The 21,010-nt window shown below is 48.1% G+C and overlaps 1 protein-coding gene across 1 annotated transcript in view; it reads right to left on the reverse strand.

The window, feature by feature from the left end:
• The window catches only part of LOC119455505 (sodium/nucleoside cotransporter 2-like), a 79,110-nt gene extending 61,114 nt beyond the window's left edge, over nucleotides 1-17,996 (reverse strand). The window contains exons 1-6 of the mRNA XM_037716915.2: nucleotides 17,835-17,996; nucleotides 11,013-11,392; nucleotides 8,851-8,998; nucleotides 7,603-7,869; nucleotides 5,871-6,032; nucleotides 1,157-1,282 (exon numbers count right to left, since the gene is read on the reverse strand). Coding sequence (XP_037572843.2) covers nucleotides 1,157-1,282; nucleotides 5,871-6,032; nucleotides 7,603-7,869; nucleotides 8,851-8,998; nucleotides 11,013-11,392; nucleotides 17,835-17,966 — 1,215 coding nt within the window. The 5' untranslated portion in view covers nucleotides 17,967-17,996. The remainder of the gene's footprint in view (nucleotides 1-1,156; nucleotides 1,283-5,870; nucleotides 6,033-7,602; nucleotides 7,870-8,850; nucleotides 8,999-11,012; nucleotides 11,393-17,834) is intronic.
• Nucleotides 17,997-21,010: the final 3,014 nt, after the last annotated feature.

Consider the following 21,010-nt stretch of genomic DNA (forward strand, 5'->3'; position numbering starts at 1 on the left):
CATGGAGTGAAAAAAGAAGCTATGCTTCTTTGCAATTGCTGTGGGGAGTGAATTAAGTGCAGTGATTATTGTTGAGAGATGGCACCTCCATCCATATTCATTCAATCAATCATTCATTCATTCATCATTAGCCTATATTTCTGTCCACTGCAGGACAAGTCCTGCAGAGACCTTGTCCACTGTAGGTCGAAGGCCTCTCCCTGCGATCTTCAATTAGCCTTGCCTTGCGCTAGCTGATTCTAACTTGCGCCTGCAAATTTACTAACTTCATCACTCCACCTAGTTTTCTGCCGTCCTCGACTGCACCTCCTTTCTCTTGGTATCCATTCTGTATCTCTAATGGTCCACCGGTTATCCATCCTACGCATTACATGGCCTGCCCAGCTCCACTTTTTCCGCTTGATGTCAACTAGAATATCGGCTATCCCCGTTTGTTCTCTGATCCACACCGCTCTCTTCCTGTCTCTTAACGTTAGTCCTAAGATTTTTCGTTCCATCGCTGTTTGTGCGGTCCTTAACTTGTTCTCGAGCATCTTTGTTAACCTCCAAGTTTCTGCCCCATATGTTAGCACCGGTAGAATGCAATGATAGTACACTTTTCTTTTCAAAGACAGTGGTACTCTCCCAGTCAGAATTTGGTAATGCCGGCCGTATGCACTCCAGCCTAATTTTATTCTATAAATTTCTTTCTCGTGATCAGGGTCCCCTGTGAGTAATTGACCTAGATAAACGTACTCCTTTACAGACTCTAGAGGCTGACTGGCGATCCTAAATTCTTGTTCCCTTGCCAGGCTATTGAACATTGTCTTTAACCCCACTCTTACACTTTCTCGGTTAAGGTCCTCAATCATTTGCTGTAATTCGTCGCCATTGTTGCTGAATAGGACAATGTCATTTGCAAACCGAAGGTTGCTGAGATATTCGCCGTTGATTCTCTCTCCTAAGCCTTCCCAGTCTAAGAGCTTGAATACTTCTAAGCATGCAGTGAATAGCATCCACATCCACATTATTGAGGTGGAATGTTGATTGGAGGAACTTTCTAGAATGCGGGGGACAGAATATGGCCAATCCGTTCTGCGGAAATCCTCAAGGTGGAGTAGGTGTCATGAAAGAAAATGTTTTGCATTCTAACACTTAAGAAACGGTGGCCACGTACGCCGAGGGCTATGTACGATCCCATCATGACTGCGGACATGCTGGCGAAGCCGGACGTCATGAAGCAGTGCAGCTCGGCTTTGGTCACGTGTTGAAGGTACGGGTGCAGCATCAGCGCAGACTGCTCCTACGTGGTGAAGTGACAGGTTGTAAAGGAAGTGCTAAGCACTAAAATTAAAGGATTGGTAAACTGGCCAAGGTGGTACCAGTTCATGATTACCAGCTCAAAAAAAAAAAAAAAGCAGCACACAGAAAGAGGCAAGAACGGCGCGTCGTGTTCCTGCAGTTCTTGCGTATTTCGGTGTCCGAGATGTTTAGGCTGTTAGAAATTAGGAGCATTGGGCTAAGTGATGCATTTGGAAGCTGCTGTTCTGCAAAACCTAAATGGAAACTCACATAGTGAGGGCGCACTTAGCAAGAAAGACAGAATATCGAAATACATAACTTTAGCTGACATAACTCCGAAAGACACTGGCTGACACAACTCCAAAGCTCCCGCGTCAGCTCACTGGAACGTCATGAATTTTTACATCTATACTCGGTACAACTCCGCATTCCAAAGGAACCGAAGACTCAGCGCAGCAAGTTTCAAGGAGCTGGCCTGCCCCAAAATTCCCGAAAATACTTTAACATCTGAGACGTCGCAGTGACGTATCTGAGCTGAGGTTGTGGGGCGAAATTGAATAAACAGAGTTCGGACGTCCATTTTTCCAGTAATAATAAGCATTTTTCTAGCAATTGAATCAATACAGGTTTCTCGAAAAGAAATACTTTCCAGGAATAAAAAAGATTTAGTATTGCTCTGTATTGTGCCCTCACCTATAGGTACTCGCTGGTTCATCTTACGTACTACCGAACAATAGCGTGCAATGTTGCCGTCGGAACGCCCCGGCATACGCTGTTTGAGTGTCCGCAAGAGAGCGCTATCGATTTCCAGTCATGGGGGCCCGTTGCCGGAATAGAGGGGGTTCTACACATACATTATCCTCCACTATCTTTGATAAGGTCATATCTATATTCTTGCCTTTGAGAGCACGAATTGTAGGGATTAGAAAAAATGTGCAAGTCTGGAAGTGTTTTATGCCACCTTTTACAGTCGCATATTTTATATACGCATGGCATGCATATATCAATTATTTATAAACATCAACATGCGCATGTCAGTCCCTACTACGAGTATATAATTTTTGGAGGGGGAGATGGATTTGTTCGCGTATTCGTTGGTTTGTGCATATTTCTTTCATTTCAATAGAATTTATTTTGCCTCTGAGGAAGCTGGAAGCGGTTCTAAAAAATTGTCAGCCCTTCCACTGGGGTGGAGATGGAAGACCAGCGAAGCTGTACTATGGTGGGAATTATGTATTTCCAATTATGACTATTAAGATGTGATGGTGTAATTGGTTATTTGAACTATTAAAGAATGAGAAATATATGTGATCCGGTGGTTTTCATTTATTTAGTGACCACAGGGACCATGGACTTATGGTCGCTACGGTACACCGCCATAGGGTGTACGGCAAAGGTTGGCACGTTCTTCATAAACATGTCACCAACGCCGCGCGCATTCGGTGCGAACGCGGGCAAAACACCGCCGCCGTCGACAACAGTTGTGCGCTTCGTTTGTGTGACCGCACACAACTGCTGTCAAAACGCTGGCCATGTGACGGAACGGCTAAACGCCGTTGTCGACACTGTTCGGGGAGAGGAGTGCGAGAGTCCAGAGAGAGTCCGCGGCACAAGCTTTTCTTTCTCTTTTATTGCGATAGCAATTATATGGACACTTCAACCGGATTTCTACCGTCGGCGACGCCGTCGCCGTCGCCGTGAGGTTCCGTATAGATAAAATCTTCGCCGCGCCCCGTATGCCCGAGCGGAAGCGTGCGGGGACGCGCGCTATCACGGAGAGCGAACGCACTCAATCTCCCACGCGCAAGTAAGGAAGCGGGAAGCCAGCGCCGGAGGGAGCGGGGGGGGGGGGGGGGGGCGCACTTCTACTCTGCCAACAACCGCGCTCGTCGCTCGCCAGCACCGTCTCTTATCTCCACACGGCTCTGACCTTTCTATGCGCTATGCATTCGCCGCTCAGTTTCCGTTGAAGCGATAGACCGCACGTACCTTCGCCCGCTGCGGCGTATGCGCTTGCTGCCAGCGTTTTGACAGTCGTTGTCTGCAGTCATTCAGTATAATCTATTCATGTTTGTTTGTGCGCGCTCACACCACGCTTGTTCATTCAGTTAGTAATAGTCGGGCCACATTTTCCAACGCACGCTACACATGCAATGCTGCCCGGATCGGCAGTGCAGCGCTACAGGTGTGTCCCTTCGCACGCGCTGCCCAAGGGAAGCGCTTCTCATCAACACCACCGTTTCACACGCGCCTTCTCGTGGTCATCGAGTCTCTCTTCATGTCGGTCTACTTACGCCGCAGCACACAGGCTTACTTAATCAGCTCATGTTTACTACAATTCATATTGCTAGCAAAGCCGCTCACCTTACTTCGTATGACAGTGCTGTGTTGCTATGGCATTCATTGCTTCGCCCTTAGGGCGAAACTGTGACATTTTTTCTTTCTTCTTTATATCCCCCGCGCCTTCCCAAAGGCTCTGAGTCGTGCTCCCTAAAGGCCTGCAGAAAATAGCGCCTCTTCCTCTTCACAACCACAATCTCTCTCGGCACAGGCGGCAGAGGTCGGCAGGGCTGCGCGCATGCGCCGCAGTGGGAGAGCGGGCACGCACACACACAGTCTAGGGTGCCTCGATGCCCTCCTCGTCCACCGCTCCCTTTCCACTAGGAAGTCGCGTTTGCTCTCCGCCGTGCGTTCGCTCCCCGTGAAAGCGCGCGTCCCTCGCCCTCACGCGCTTTCACTCGCACATACAGCATATACGGCCAATGAGAGTTTTTTTTTTATTGCCAGACGCGACCATCGAACAGTGAGCCGTTAACAGCTTCGCTGTAAAAAATCACCAACCCTTCCAATCCGTGAAGATAGTAGAACAGCGAAGCTGTGAACGGCGCTACTTGCGGGGGATGGGACGCGTCGGCGTCCACGGGCGACGGCGTTCCTAGCGCATTGCGGAGGATGGGACGCGTCGGCGTCCACGGGTGACGGCGTTCCTAGCGCGTTCCTTAGGCTTGTCTAGGACGTTCTCAGACAAGAGTCCTTGACCAAATCTCCGTTTCTCTTTTTTTAAAATCGTGCTGCGTGATAGCTGGGACACCCTGTATATGCTCCGAATGCAAGTACCAGTAAACGGACTTGTATTAAAAACCCTGTAAAGCGACCACCAAAGTATAATGAAAGTGAGCGGACCTCCGTACTGCGTAATATAATAAACAAATTAATAAGCATAAAACCTGCTCATGTAATGCCTGCTCACGGGCATCGATAAGGCACACCGAACTCTTAATAAAAGAGCGCATTATATTCGGCGGCTTCTTTGATTTACTTTATTTCCTATGCTTTAACCATTCGGCTTGTGCCACTAGGTGTTTGCTCATTGTTGGCTAATCTTCTAGAATTGGTATGTGCGACAGTAAACACAAATGATATAAAAGTCTGTGTGACAATGCGAACCCGTAGGTCTCGACAGACCTCCGGAGAGAGTAGACAGGCAGACTAGGCTTTAACATGGCGAACACTTTCGTGTGCTGGCGCGTGCCGAGCGCAGCACCCAAGCTCGTGAGGTTGCGAGCGTGTGATATTTTATTTGTGCCACGCCAATCCTGCTGCCGCTACAGCATCAAATGTACGTGTTTACGATAGTGTGACACAAGGAATGCACCAGTTGTGACCGTCGCGGTGCATTCGCATAACCGTTGACGCGACTTCAGGTTGCATGCATAGGATGAAAGTAAGCAATATTGTACGCAACGTCATTAGTCGAACAGGCAATAGCACCTATGTAACCACTCTATGAAATGTTAACTTCACATAGACTCCAACATGTCCGCCAGATCTGCATATTTTCTTTACAGCGAAACTGTCTAGGGCTGCGGTTCTATGTACTTTTCGTGTCCGTCAACAGATCTGCGTGTGCCAAAACTCAGCTCCCGAATTTGACGCAAGATCGCTTCATCCTTTGCAAAAGCTTATACCTCCCATCACTTCTATATGCATTTTCAGTAGATTAGTTATGAATAGGCACCGTTTTCAAAATCAGCAGGCTATCAGGTAGATAATAAGGTTTTCTAAACGATTTCTCGCTGTGTGACCCGCGTCGGCCATGTGTACGCTCGCACAGCCCTAGCTCCCTTTGTCGTCCTTCCAAGCGCTTGCGTGCCTATAGTTTCCTTGCGCTCCCCGCGTGGCCGTCCCGTCGCGCGTTTCTAGTTTGTTCCGGCTCCCTGAGGTGGCGGCATAGTCTTCCACGTGAATGTATGCCGCCGATCAAGACCGCCGATCAAAATAAAATTGTGTGCGCGTGTGTCTTCGCGATGACCGTAGTCGCCGCTCAAGAGAAATAAAATTTGATCATACCTCGGATCTAAATTTTGTGTCACCTTATGTCGCGTGCTAAACTGCTTCGCTGGTAATCCACCTTCACAGCAGTAGAATCGCGCTTTTTTGTATTTATTATTTGCTGCTTTGTGTAGTGTGTTCAGTTGTTACTAAGCGCTTTTCTTAGGTCATTCTGTGCTTGCGTTAGTGTCCTTTCTTGTGCTGCAAATAATTTTTGTTTTTTAGACTAGACTTATACGAACACAGTGCTCCCGTACCAGTCCGAACAGCATGTTACCGGCGGCGCACATGGACTCGTAGGCGGTAGAGCCAACTACGTTGTTGAGGAAGCCTCCGAGACTAGTGACGATGGCTTGCATGATGCCCCAGTAGTAGAGCGCGTTCACGCAGAAGCCGACGTAGAAGATCACCGGCATAGCCTGCACCCAGATTGGGGATATACATATATATAACTAAACGCTTGTTCGACAACTCGTACTGCCTGCCTCCTACATGAAAACTATCACTGTTGCATGGTGTACTTAGCCCAGACGCGCGCCCGTACAACCAAAACTAAAACTTGGAGTACGCTTAAGCTTCGGCTTCAAGAGTGGAACGTGATAGCGTTATTGAAGGACGTTGACGCCGACACCGACACCGTATTTTCTGTGACATGGGGCCCGATCAAAATTTAAAAAGGATTGGTTTTCAACATTACCCTCAATGTTGCCTAGTGCCAAAGTACAGCGAAACACCATTAGAATTGGAGGACGCTTCAACTTCGCCTTTAAGAGTGTAACGCGATAACATTCAAAGATCCCTGGCTGCTTACCAGGCTTTTTTCTCGTATATTAAGATAACAATCCGACGCTATCACGTCTGTATGTTGTGGTTAAGCCGTACTTTACGATTTTTCTGACAGATTTTACGTTCAGAAATTCCATTTTTGTTCACTAACGCCATGCGCCACGCAAGGGCCCGCCCGGTCGGGTTGGTTCGGGATGACGAGGTTCGGCATGATTATTTCCGCCAGACGCCGATGCTTACACAGACACCGACTCCGACGCCGGATTTTCTGCGACAGGGGGCCCTTAACACTCTCGCGTTAATAGTAAGCCAACAGCTTTCACTTGCACGACTAATTCTTGTCGTTGTTACACTCTGAATATAGAATTGTAGGGAACCAACAATTGAAGTGCATGTACTACTAGAAAAACAACTGGTCGTCTACCTGCGTGCGGGGAAATGTCAGATGTTATCATAAAAATGTCTAGTACCTTCTAAGCATAGCACATGAAGCACCCAGGGTTGCCCTGTATTAGGTGGCGGGCGTGCGCTGTCTCTGTCTCTCGCCACATTCGTCTTCGACGTGGCGCCCCACCGATGGCTTGTACGCAACAGACGACGAAAGCGAGAGACGCTTTTGACGGAATAACCCTCCGCTTTGAGCTAGCTGCTTTATTTTTACTGAGGAGTAAAACAGTATTGCTTTATGAAGAACGTTAGGTTCATTGCTCTCCATTTCAGTTTCTTAGGCGAAATGTCAAGTTTGCGTCACATTACGAAAGCAAATCGGGGCCATCAGCGCCATTTTGTAAGCGTCGCGCCTACGTCACGCCTCGAAAAAAAAATGGCGGAATGTCCAGAATAGAGCCCCAGTTGTCAGACCGTCACACCTCGTGCACACATGAGAAGAGAACGAAAGAAAAGAGTCGGCGTTAGTCGGTATGCAAACGGGTTACATAAATTCAGTTTGACGTTGGCCACGTTGTGGCATGCTCACAGCTGTTCAGCAGAAAGCTAATGCCTGTGTGCGCAACACTCGCGCCAGTAGTGGAAGCCACAACGCTGCCGCATAGCTGTGGCAGGCTCGACTGAGCGGAGCCGACGGTGGGTCTAGTTGGCTTCATAGCAGTCGATACCGTGCCAAACATGACGCCAACGGCGCTAACAAGCCATAAAATCACCGTCGTATATAGTAAAACAGCAATTAACGTTCGGTGGGCTCACGCTGAAGGCCAGTATGGGCAACAACGTGGTGGAGTTGTTCCGCCCTTCCGGCAGCATCGTGACTTGGCCTCCGCTATTGAGGGAAATGTTGGTGCCTTCGGCCAGGTACCCGAAGAGGAAACTGCTCCCTGCTGTGGCGTGGTCGAAGAAACGCGCGATGTGCTGCGACAAGCACACGACCATAGTGCGTCCGGCCTGCCAGCGCAGCATCAGCGCTGCTGCAGCGTACTGAAGGGTTAGGGCACGTGCCAGCACCATCCACGGAACCTGCACGAGCACCTCTCGCCAGTAAACATGTACGCCTGTAAACAAATGAATGCATATCTGCCAATTCTAACGAATTTTACACTAAAGTTTACAAATTCGGGCTCATTCTGCGCTTTCACGGATGTTTTCTCAAGTATTACGAAAAAAGAAAAAAGAAATCTGTTTGCGAGAAATTCTCGTTCTTTCGTTTCCTCGGATGAATTGTGTGATGGGAAAAGGACAACATAGGGGGTACAAGCTTTGGGGAAGCTTATTCAGACGAGTGCATGAAGCAGTCAAAACGGGTCACAAAAATGTTACAGAAAAAGTATAAAATTTAGCCCTGTCGCTTGTCAATTTCTGCTGTTGAATGTTTGCTGCTGATTGAGTGCTACATATCCCATGAAAAGCGTTTGCTCAGGGCAAAGTAAAAAAAGAAAAAATGTAAAGGATGCTATTTCCCTCTGTCCGCTCTAGTACCCTGTCAGTGAGAACTTTACTAATATAAAGGACACAGGTTGGCACGTCTGTCACTCTGTTTCGAATCAAGAAGGTGCTAACGATGAGAAGACCTTTTAGGACGAAATTATCTGAACCTTTATTCGACACTGCAGCTAATCTAATGTTGGCCCTCAGCGTGCCTCTGAAGCGCAGACAAAATACGTTCCCAAGACAAGTACGCTCCCAAAATCCCGAACACGTGTAGGTTTAGAGCTACTTACGCAAAAATAGGCTAATTGGTTTGGTCTTCTCACAGGTATGCTCCTTCGATCAGGCGAACCTGCTCCGCCGAGACACACGCCCTCGATGGTCACGTGGGTCTAACCCGGAGGTCTATTGAACTAGCGTGAAGCAAGTTCCCTTTAATAGTTCCTATGCAAAGTAATCTACTGCAGCTACTTCTGTTTGTTTTTGTACCAGCTGCATGTAACTATTTTTCGGAGCGTGAAGTGGCTGTAGAGCCCGCTTCTACGCGTGGAGCTTTGACTGTGCGGCGCTCACATTCGTTCGGTCGCGCGAGAGGAGGTAGTTAATTGCGAGCAGCACCAGGATGCCACCCAAGGACGCCAGCCGTGTCAGGTGATCACGCGCGTCGTACACCAGGAGGCACAGGCCGACCACCAGAATACACACCCGTACGACGGGCATCCTGCGTTCGAGGAATGACTCGGAATCGTCACCCGATCCGCAACTGTTGCGGGCGATAAAAAGTTACGAGACTCTTCGCTTTTGTGAGCAAACGAGGGACCGAATTCCCGAAAAGTTGGATCACCACTGCAAGCGAGTAGGACTTATTTTTCTTCTTTTGACTGCCGCTTTCGCTAACAATACGTCCACCGTAAAATTGGTCGACAGCTGGTCTTGGAAGCCAGTGCATGGGGATACTCTCATTCCCTCTTATGGCTACTTCTGCACATTGTGCCCAGAGCACATTTAAACTACATTACAGTGTGTCGAAACTACTCACACACTGGCGTTTTCTCTAAACTGCCCGAGATTTATTATTACTGCTCAAAGCACGTGGCTTCATGCAATAAGAAATCTGCACGTATATTTTTTTTGTCCCACCAAGCGCTTTTATGTTTCTAAAGCCAGGCTGGTGTGCCTAATATCGTCAGGAACATGGTGTGCCTAATATCGTCACTGCGTGAGCACTATACTATGAAGTGCTCCTACGTTGCCGTCCCTGCAAAGGAACTGCCGCGATTTAATCACCATCCTCACGGCAGCAAGGAAGCCCGCGAATACACGCAAAGTAAAAAAAAAAAGGTAAATTCTGGGGTTTTACGTGCCACAACCAAGATATGATTATGAGGCACGTGACACGCAAAGTGCCTCGAGCGGCCAGTTGCGCGGAAATCTTGCGCGTATTCGCGGGCTTCTTTCACGCTCGAAAGTAACTTTTATGCCGCACGTACGGACCAACTTAAATCTGTATCGGATGTTTTACATGCTGCTCTAGAATTTTCTGATTGACAATTTTAACCTAATTAAAATATTTGAGAAGTTGATTAACTAATTAAGACTAAATATGTAATTAGGCGGACTGCAAAAAGTAATCTGAGTATCTCCAAGCGACGGCAAACAAGGGCCGTATTCTGAAACGTTCCACTTCGGCGATAATTCGCCTAGGCGATAGTCGCGTTCAGTAAGTCAACCGACTGCTTACCCTTGACGTCTGCATGCACTACCAACACGCGCTCTCGAACGCTTCGCAAAACACACGAGAGGGCGCACCGTACGAGTGCAGAGCGGCTCGGGTGTGTTGTTTTCGAATGTATCTGTCGCAGTATGACACAGCTGTGTTCGTTTATTCAATACATGCCGGGAGCACCCACTGACACCGTGACGTGAAAATGACGTACACCGGAACCCGGAACTACTAGGTGGCGCGACTTATGTTCCGGTTTGTCTCAACCAGTGAATCAGCGCGCGCCTGAAAGCGAAAAGCAAAATATCGCCGAAGTGGAACGTTTCAGAATACGGCCCCAACATTACCTTGTTTCTGTCCAGCTACGTGGTATTTTCATATTTTTAAGGTTCCGCCTAAGTTACGTGAAACACCCTGTATATAGACAGGAAAAACCGGCGGGTATCAGCTAGGGTATCAGCGGTTGTGGACCTTTAGTTGAAAAAGCGACAGTGGGCAGCAAAGGTGAAATAATGAAAGATAAAATATGGAACCATCGGTGGCTGCGTGTGAGAGATGCTGGCACGAAGAATGTGCCCTGAGGGAGAAGAGCGAGAAACCAAGGAGGTTAAATTTACGATAAGCTTTGTATTCTTAATAAAGAATAAGTTGAAGGAAATTTTCGTTTTCACAAAGTCAACCATCATTGATCATTCATAATTTGTACTTCGTTTCACTTAAACAGTTCCGTGTAGAGGCGCAAATAGTGTCTGCCCTCGATGTCGCCTCACGAAGATGGTGATCGGCCGGGTGCGGGCTTAGAGGGAAACAGCAAGCTTCCGGGGTCAGAACGACTACATGCTGCTCCGTTGGCCAGCCGGCAATGCATGGACATAAAGGTAGATGGCCCGCAACTATACCGGCAGTCTACACACCTATGCTTTCATTGGCTTCGCTGCTTCTCGACTGCGAGCAGTGTCACAGCGGTAGACAGTCCATTAGGACAGGCGCCCTGTGGCTCCCCGGGACCTACCTTTTGTCCAAGTGCAGCGCGTCCACTGAGGTAGTGAAAATCCTAGGCGCGATGCGTTGCGCCAGAGCACGTCCGACCAGGACTACGTGCACGATCAACGTGACGAGGGCCAGGATCCACACGAGGCGGCAAAAGTCGGGACCTCCGTCGGCGTACCAGTGGCGGATGAGGGCGAACAGCAGGTACGCGTGGTACAGCACGGCGCACGCCGCGGCCATGTACACTCGGCTTCGGGCCCCCTTGAGCAGCGGCGCGAACAAGGCCGACGCCGTGGTCGGGAACGCTTCGTCGACGGCTGCCGTCTCACGCCCGCGCGCCGCCATACCTTGGCTGGGGCGGGAGCCATCGGCCAGGCTCTGCGTCGCCATGGTAGGCGATTGCTGGAGCAGAATTGTACAGCCGGTCACGAAAGACAGGGGACTCCGCGAGTAATATGGATTACTGGTCGGTTAATGCGTGCTGGCGCTTCTAGTTTAAGTGATCACTGTGCAGGTCGTGAGAATTGCTGCAGGTTTAAACCTTAAGCTCGCGGCTATGTTTCCAGGCTTTGCGTTAATTGAAATTTTTCGAAGATGTCCAGCCGCGTTAACTGTTGTGGGTCATTGTAGTGGTAATACGTGTCATTGCGATGACCCAACCGGCATTGGCAGGTAGCCGTCAAGTAGGTTACTAGAACATTATCACGGGTTTTTAATGGAACAGAAAGAACTACGATATTTATACTAAATTGTTTTATACTGGCGAAGTGTTCTTCCAAGAACCTAACTCTCAATATTTCATGCGGAATGTTTGGTTGATGGCGGTGGAAGTGAATACCAAACTTCTTGTAGTAGACTGTACCAAAACGCAACGCTCACAAGTCAGTGTGACATTATGAACTTTCTGCTCGGATATGTTCTCATACCTAAGCCATTTTAGCGCCCAATGAAGGAAACGTTTATGAACGCTGGTGGGTGGATTTCTTAGTTCTAAACTGCTGCTTCACTTTGCCTAAGCTGTACGCAACCATGGATGTCGAAAACGCTGCTCGGAACATTGAAATATCACCATCCGAGCTAATAGCCCAAGATTGACACTTTGCTGAAAGTGTTCCAGCAGCTCTCGAAAAAAAATGCCGCGGTATAACGCGGATAAACCAAGTTTGTCGAGCGGTAGCACGGTATTGCTTGCCTTGGGAAAGGACACAGATGCTACTCGGCGCCGTCAGCAACTACCGCATCTACAATTGCACCTCAAGGCAACACACATACGTTGCTCGGCGCGGCAGAATAAGCGAGTGAATTGACCTTTATGCTGCGTCTCGCCTCAACGCGAACTAAGTGTCGAAAGCAAAACGCATACGAAGCTACAAGCACTCAGCGCACTTTGTACACATCGCAGATCGCTTTGAAGATAGGGGATCCCACGCGGTGTACGCAGCAGCCGCCGGTAGTGGTGGGCCAAATCCCAGTTTGACCTTGGTTGAGCTTGAAGGTCACATTTACGGAACCAGACGTTTTCTGGGTTTGTACCTGGAGTAGTACAGCTATCACTCTAATAACGTTCCGTGACAATCTGTGTGCATACGAGCGCGGCAATTGCGCCGGGAGCTTCAAGTGGGCAGCGAAGCGTGTGCAGATGCTGCTTCTCCTAATATAACGCGCACGTGACCACGATAAATGCGCTCATCGTGCTTCACGACATCTGATCGTATGTGCTAGAAGAGCAAAACAGCGAAGTGTGGCACATAATATAAAAGGCACCGCGGTCCCGAAGAATACTTGTAGCGCCGTGATACAAACTTGTCGAATATTTTTTTTGTTTATTTACAATCAAAAATAGGCAATTTCAACTAGCTATGATAAATGGGGCGGACACTACGGCACTTTAACAAGCACTGCCATCGGGCTAGTTGGAATGATTCCGTGGTTACAAGAGGCGCGAACGTGGACACAGGCGCAGGTGCAAAGAAACACGAGCAGTAGTGTTTGTTTGCTGATATGAGCACTTGAATTTCGCGTTGCCGGCAAAGACGGTAAGGCCTTTACGAAGATCAATCAGTCAATCAAGTTTACTCTTCATTTGACAGGAAAGGCCAGGACTAAAAGCCGCAATGGTTTCACGAAGGTCCCAATTAACACCCTTTACGTGGCGACCCTCGGCAGTGTAGGAAACAACGCAAGAACCAAAATTAGTAATAAAACATTGGGTACGATTATATTGACATATATTATTGCACGCAGCAATGCATGAAATGTGCGTTATAAATTATGTACATAATGCATAAAGATTGCAGTGAAATTGAGAGTACAGATTTGTTCTCGCAATATCGTGCTGAAAATGGATGCATGATTATCTTCATACCTGTTTCTTTATCGTGACAAATGCCTCGCTGTATTACATAAGAATACTTTAGCGCCAGCTACCACCGTCATCATGCCGGGAAGATGAGAGCAGCGAGCGCTCCACCACGCTGCACATGGATACCCTTGCAATTTTGAAATGATATCACGCGAGCGTCGACGGGAAAGCCGATCAGCGCCCCGCAACGGAGCGAAATCGTGAAGAGTACGCGCCCAGGGCAAGTCTCCTCGGCTGCACTGTTCTGCTAGGCGGAATCGCCCCCTGTGCTTTCTGCTTTGCTGTCCGTTCCCTTTTCTTTCATTTTTAGGGGCGAAGCAGCTTAGGGCCGAGCCTTGTCCCCCCCCCCCCCCCCCCCCTCGTCGTCGTCGTCGTCGTCCGTAGCTCTGGTTTGCATGGAGTCCGCTAGGGGCGATGCGGTGCACGAGGGCTACATAGTCGCTCGTTTCCGACGCGCGCTCTCTTTCTCTCTTCAGCCATGGATGATAACGGTCGCTTCTGATAACGGCGCGCCCGCTAGGGATGAAAGGCCTAGAGTGGCGGCTCAACTTACTAGCGGAGTCGAGGGCTCGCAAAGCTGCTGCAGCACGGTGACGCAGACAACAAGCGGACCCGGAGTCTAGGGCGCGGGAAGCTGCAGCAAAACGGCTATGCCGGCAAGCGGACCTGGAGCTGAAGGCTCGCGAAGCTGCAGCAAAGCGGCAACGCCGGCATGCGGACCCGCAGCTGAGGGCTTGCAAAGCTGCAGCAGTACGGCAACGCCGGCAAGCGGACCCGCAGCTGAGGGCTTGCGAAGCTCGCGCTTGAACCGAGCATCGGCGCCACTAACCTCAGGTAGAGAACGCTTCCGGCATTTTGCCGCCGCTTTCCGCGCTCTCGCCGCCTCTGCGTCCGCTTGCCGGCGTCGCCGTGCTGCTGCACTGATCACAAGGCAGTCTTAATGAAGGGAAAACGAAGTCTGCACCTCAATACCATATACAACCAATAAAACAACATTGTATATACTGTACACATGTGTTGTCACTCATTTGCATGTTCGAGGGGGCAATGTACGGGGGATTCACGGTTACCCGAATGATCCCGCGGTGCTTCGCCCACTCATCATCATTAACGTTGTGGATATGCGGTGTTTTTATGAAAGCCTTACACAGCCACATGGAGAGTAGGAGCGTCGAGGAAGTCGAGAGACGCTCACAGACGTTGCTGTTCTTGCACTCATATGTTTTAATGCGAAAGCATTACATGTCCCTTACGCCGTCGTAGTCCCTTACATGTCCGTCGTAGTCAGAGTGACCGAAAGATGATACCCGATAGCGCAAAGAGTAAGAACACGTCAAAAATACTCGGATTTACTTCAAGTTTCTCAGGAATGTTCCTGCAAACAAAGTAAATTAATGGCTTTGAAAAGAAAATTTGGTGCATTTTGATCTGGGTGGGTATCAAACCTGGGCCTCCGGGGGCGAGACGAGCACGCTTCCCCGACGTCACGGCGGCTCCATGCTTCTGACTGACTAAATATGTGCCTAGTGAATGCGTCATTGCACTCGTCACGTCGCAGCCACCTGGCTGACTAAAGGTGTGGCCTAGTGCGTGCGTCATCGGGCACGTGATGGCGCAGCCAATGGGAAGACGTGGCGCCATGTCATGAGTGTCTAAAATGGTCACGTTCATGACGTTCCGAGGTTTACAAACAGTGCATTCCCACACGCCTATGCGTGGGAATGCTTTCGCAGTCTTAAGTGTCTCTGCCGAATGTTTTTGACTTGATCATGTTTTATTGCGATGGCAATTATATGGACACTCCAGGCGCATTTCTGTCGTCGCCGTCGCCGTGAGGTTCCGTATAAAGTCCAAGGGTGATAGCATCGTCGCCGCGAGCCCTATGCTGCATGTGCGAGTGAAAGCGTGCGAGGGGAGACGACGATCGTAGCTCAATCTCGCCCGCGCGAAAGGGTAATAAAATTCTTTTATGACAGCTGGCCAGGTCAGAGATGCGGTCGACTTCGACGTCAGCACAGAACTGGTGCGGCAACGGCTTTTCGAAGCAGGTTTCAGGAACCGAAGTGCTGCCAAGAAGCCGCTCCTCTACAATGAGGCGAGCGCAAAGAGGCTTGCGTTCCCTCAACCCCATCTTCAATGGAATGCAGATGACTGGCGAAACGTCGTGCTCATTGACACGTTTACGCTTTGTTCCTACTGGAGCCAAAACCATGTCTATCGACCAGACCTCATGAGGTGCGTAGTATTTCTGAGTTCTTATTACGCCTAATTCTGAGCGTTTGTGTTCATCCTTCTTACTGTAATTGCATATTCATCCTTATTTAGACCAACATGCACACAGACATACGTCGAAAAACGCTACAACCTTTTATCTAAGTAATCGCTTTGTTATTTTTCACGTACGAAACACTCTACGTTTAGCAAGTGAGGGCCAGTGGCCGCAAGCGCGTGAACGTTTGGGACATGATAACCAAAGATGACCTTGTATCTCGCCGCAATATTGATGAAGGAGAGTACAGTGCATATAGAAAGTGCATGTCACCAAAAGTGCGTGTTCTCTAGCGCGGCATTTCTGCACTATTGTATGGCTCTCGGTCCATGCCTCGCTTGCTGGCCTTACTCTGCAAGGACGTCATAAGTGGCACTTAAGTGCGTCTGTTCGCGTATTGCTGTTAACCACTTGCCGGCGCCCGCTCCAGGAGCGCGTTTTCTGTGGCCGCGTAGCGTTCCTTGATGAAGTGCGGGCGCACGTCGGCTGAAGGGGCGCCTGGTGCATTGGTTTTGTGCTCAACTGTGTGGCGGATGTGGAGGTAATTTATGGTAATGACGATAATGTAACGATACCTTCAAGTCATTTTGACAAGAGCTGCACGTGTTACACTACGGATGAAACCATTACAGAACCATGAAAGAAAGAGCCCGAACTTTATCCCGTATTTCTACCTGTTCTCTGACGACTCATCTCACGAGATATTACTGGGCCGAGGCTGCAACGCAGGCTGGCGGCTGGTAGTGTCTCTTACGCAGGTGTCCGAATTTTAATGCGATAGCATTAAGGGCCCCCTGTCGCAGAAAATCCGGCGTCGGCGTCAGCTTCGGCGTCGGTGTAGGTGTTAAGCATCGGCATCTGGCGGAAATAATCATGCCGAACCACATAATCTCGAACCACCCCGACCACACAGGCCCTCCGCGTGGCGCAAGGCGTTAGTTAACAAAAATCGAATTTCTCAACGTAAAATCCGTCAGAAAAATCACAAAGTACGACTTAACCACAACTTACAGGCGAGATGGCGTCGGACTGTAATTTGAATATACGAGAAAAACTTGGAGGACGCTCAAGCTTCGCCTTTAAGAGTAGAACGTGATAGCGTTATCGGGACCCGTTCGCATCGCATCGTTCGCATACGGCAAGTAGGCTTCATTCACTGCAACCATGAACGTGGGAAAGCCAACTTACAAAGACCAAGCTTACACCGACACCTTTAGAGTCGGCTTCACCTTTAAGCTGAAATGCATTGCTTGAAAGACGTTTAATATAAGTGGTCAGTATAAGTGGTCTTATAATAAAATGTGAAGGCCCTAGCACCTTTTTTATTATTTTATTAATTGTTTGCCATTGCCCCGACGCGCGCTGGTCTGGTAGACATGTTTGAGTTTCTTCGTAGCAGAATTATGTTTTCTCGTACATTCAAATTACAATCCGACGCCGATTGGCAAACAATCCGACGGTGAATCCGACGCCGAATGTTAAAGTTGTACTTTACCCTTTTTCTGACTGTGAGAAATTAATTTGTTGTTCACCAAAACCTTACACCACGTGGAGGACCTGCGCGGTCGATGTGGCTGGATTATTTTCTCCCCCACCCGCTATCACACGCCGGTTGTCGACGCCGGATTTTCTGCGACACGGGGCCCTAAACGCTATCCGCGTTAAAAAGCCTGATAAGCAGCCAGGGATCTTTGAATGCTATCGCGTTCCACTCTTAAAGGCGAAGCGTAAACGCCCTCCAATTCTGATGGTGTTTCGCTGTACTTTGGTTCTAGGCAACATTGAGGGGAATGTTGGAAACCGAGACTTTCTAAATTTTGGACACGCACGCGCCCCGGGGCAACAGCAAACAATTAATAAAACAATAAAAAAGTCCTAGGGCCTTCACACTTTTATGTAAGACGGCTTAAATTGCTCCTGTAGAAATGTCTTCCCAGCAATGCATTTGTGTTTAAAAGTGAAGCGGACTCTAAGGGGATCAGTGTAAGCTTGGTCTTTGTAAGCTGGCTTTCCCACGTAGTGGGTTGCAATGAAGCCTACTCATAAAGAAAAAATGCGATGCGAACGGGTTCAGATAACGCTATCGCGTTCCACTCTTAAAGGCGAAGCTTAAGCGTCCTCCAAATTTTCCTGCCCCCCCCCCCCCCCCTCTCTTCTACTTAAATGGCTGCTGAAGTATGCCTATGTGGGAAAGCCAACAGGGAAAAACTCACCGGCGACAACTCGCCATGAACTCTGTTGGCCCGAAGTCTTGGAGACGTCATCGAACCGTGATCATCACTCTTCTGTGGTTTGAGGGCGTCCAGAGAGGTGGCAGCCACGGGTTGTTCCTTAAAGTCGTGCATCGCTGTCCTTGTTCTTGTTCCGGGCAGTGAGGCTTACCCACTACTGGATATTCACCCCGATGAAGGTGAACAGAAAACAAGAAAAGGCTGCGAGGTTAACCAGACGTACTGTTGGCTTCCCTGCACCGGGAAAAGAGATCAGGTATTGAAAAAAAGAAGGAAGAAATTAGGCAGACCTGATGCGTCGTTGGCATTTTAACAAAGCTTTCTTTTTTTTTTCTTTGTAATTCGGTGGACTGGCCGCACGTTATTCGTGCAAAAAAAAAATCGGAGTGCTCCTAGTGCTCTTACGAGGTTCCAGAATCTTATTGGTATGCACCCAACGTTCACTTGTGCATTTAATTTTCTCTTGCACGAGCTCACTCACCACCCTTTTATTTTCTCCGTGTTTGGTGCATCTAAAGAGCACCTCTTCTTCGTGAAATGCCAACGTTTTTGCTTCTAAATGATCCCTAAAAACTTCCTGCAAATCAATCAACAGCTGTCGTAGTTACAGATTATCTATCGGTATGTGTGTCGCTTTCCACGGAAACGAATGCAGCTCGCCTTAGCTTGTTTCACAATTTAGTCCCTAAAAGTTTACAAAAAATTTACTTGCTGTGGGTTCCTGGCCACCGCGGTTTATATCTAAACGAATTGGCAGATTTATTAGCAAGAACGTCTCTAAGTGAGCCTTTGATCCCTGTTTTACCGGACACTTCTTACGTCACTGCATCGAGATACAGAAAATTTTGTTTGCAAAATGATTTAAGCAACTTACCGCTGAAACCATCTCCAGACTTTCAGCATCTCGATTTTTGCTGGAATAAACAGTGGTGCTCTTCTCGGCAGTTGGAAGTTACTTACACCAGACTGCGCTGTCGCATCCCGCAATTGAATTTTTATTTACATAGAGCTGGTCTCACGATGTCCCCTCTATGTCACAACTGTAAGGAAATTGAATCAATAGAACATTACTTTTTATCATGCAGACGATATTCACACCGCAGAAAGTTATTACTGGAAGCTCCACTTTACAAAATTGGATTAGGTTTAAACATACCAGTATTGTTATCATTGGGGGCTTCAGCACTAGGCTATAGTCACAGAGACGTGTGTTGCGCAGTATTTAATTTTTTAACTGAAACAAAACGATTACCCTGCTAATTATTGTATTTGTATTCTACACATCAGATGCATTCATATCACCTAAATTGATTTCTCCAAATTGTTTTGTTAATATTACCCCCCCCTGATTGTAACAACTCTTCACTTTCACCTTTTTCAGTTAGCCTGACTGCTCGCTCGCGTGCTAATCTGGTTAGTGCGACATCTGTCTTTTTGTCTTTTACTTGGCGTTTCTTGTTTTCTTGTTTTAAAATATGAATTTTCTTTAGCATTCCCACTGCCGCCCGATTCTTGGCCTATCCCCCTTAGTGGGTGCGAGCCATGACAGAGGTGCATCATCATCATCATCATCAAATGATCCCTAGACGCCTGCTTACGATCTTCTATAGCTAGCTTTATTTCCTTGTTCAACCACTTACATGGTTTCCTCTTTGTAATCCAGCATTTCTTTGCCGTGTCTGTCTTATCTGCTGCTGCATAACATCTACCAGTTCCTTATATTCCCAGACTGTGGTAGGAAAAGCCCCAATTTTCTTCTCGTATGTTTTTTTTTGCGATCTCTGATATTTGGTTTTCATTCATTCTTTAGGAATTCTGAAGCTATTGCGTCGTGATGTGCTTCAGTATCACTTCCAAATTTTAAGGTTAGACGTTTATGATCGCTACCCAGGTCATTTTTTCCATTTTCGTCCATTATCATTTGTCCTAGTTGTTCGTAGACTATTTCTGAGACAGGCGTAGTCGATACATGACTGCCTGTTTCTGCATTGCCACGTTACCTGTCCATGACACTTATTCTCCCTGTTAACTACTATAAAGTTCTGTTCATTACACAGATCCAGCACTAGAAAACCGTTGTAATCAGCATATCTGCCTAAATCTTCCATGTCCGCTTCCCTATCTGATAATATCAGCAGGCCCGATTTCTTCAACTCATTAATATCGCTTATAATGCATAAATTATTCATTTATTTTTATCTTTGCTATCGCTACCTGTCCATAGGTAAGCTACTCCAAGCCACGTCTTTCTGCCTTACCATGTGCCGCTAAACCATAAATACTCTTTACATGCATTTTTTACCATTTGCCACTTCATACCTCACCTAATTAGCAAGCCTACGCCTCCACCTTTCCTTGATTCAGTCATTCTGTTGCGCCCCTCCCACACAAAATTGTCAAGAACAGGCGGCTGTTCCAAATCTCATAGATGGCGTCAAGGCGTTCACGTTAATAGCTTCGTCATTCAACTGAGTTTCAATTTCCAGCCATTTTTCCTTCTTGCAACCACTATGCATTTTATATAACCAATTTTACCATCTATTGTTATCTTATGTGCGTCTTTTCTTAACTCCTTGCGGTCTTGTTCTGCCCCTTGCTGGCGTGTCGCTACATTCAATACTTAATCTTCCTTCCTAATTGCCTGAGGCCCCCCTAAAAAAGCTAGTTCCCGTGCCGTGAATCGACGTCCAACCCTACACTCTTCTACACCCTACGTCTATGCGCGGCAGGGGATAGACATCCTTTCACGTGATCTTTTTTCAAATGACACTAATCGACGCAAAATTGGATGGAACCATCTTTATTTTTAACAAGAACGATTCGTGAAGCCCATGGACTACTTGATGGCTGAATAACGCCGCGAGTGAGCATGTCGGTCACCTGCTCGTCAATAACCTGCCTCTCTGTGGCCGAAACCTGGTAAGGTCGCCGCCGCAGAGGAACATGAGAGCATGGTGGGGGAGACAGCTGTTGCTAGTCCCAAAAAAGTAGTATTGCAATCAAATGAAGCTCGGAATTGATGAAGAAGACGGAGAAGCCCGTCACACTAAGTCGGAGTAAGGTTACGGTCGTCGGATGTGGTAAAGGGGTGCGGTGAAGAACTCGAAGACACAGGGTCTACAGCGGCGATGTAAGCGGCGATGTAAGCGGTGCGTGCT

This window comes from Dermacentor silvarum, chromosome 6 (assembly GCF_013339745.2).
Source record: "Dermacentor silvarum isolate Dsil-2018 chromosome 6, BIME_Dsil_1.4, whole genome shotgun sequence".
Taxonomy (NCBI): Eukaryota; Metazoa; Arthropoda; class Arachnida; order Ixodida; family Ixodidae; genus Dermacentor; species Dermacentor silvarum.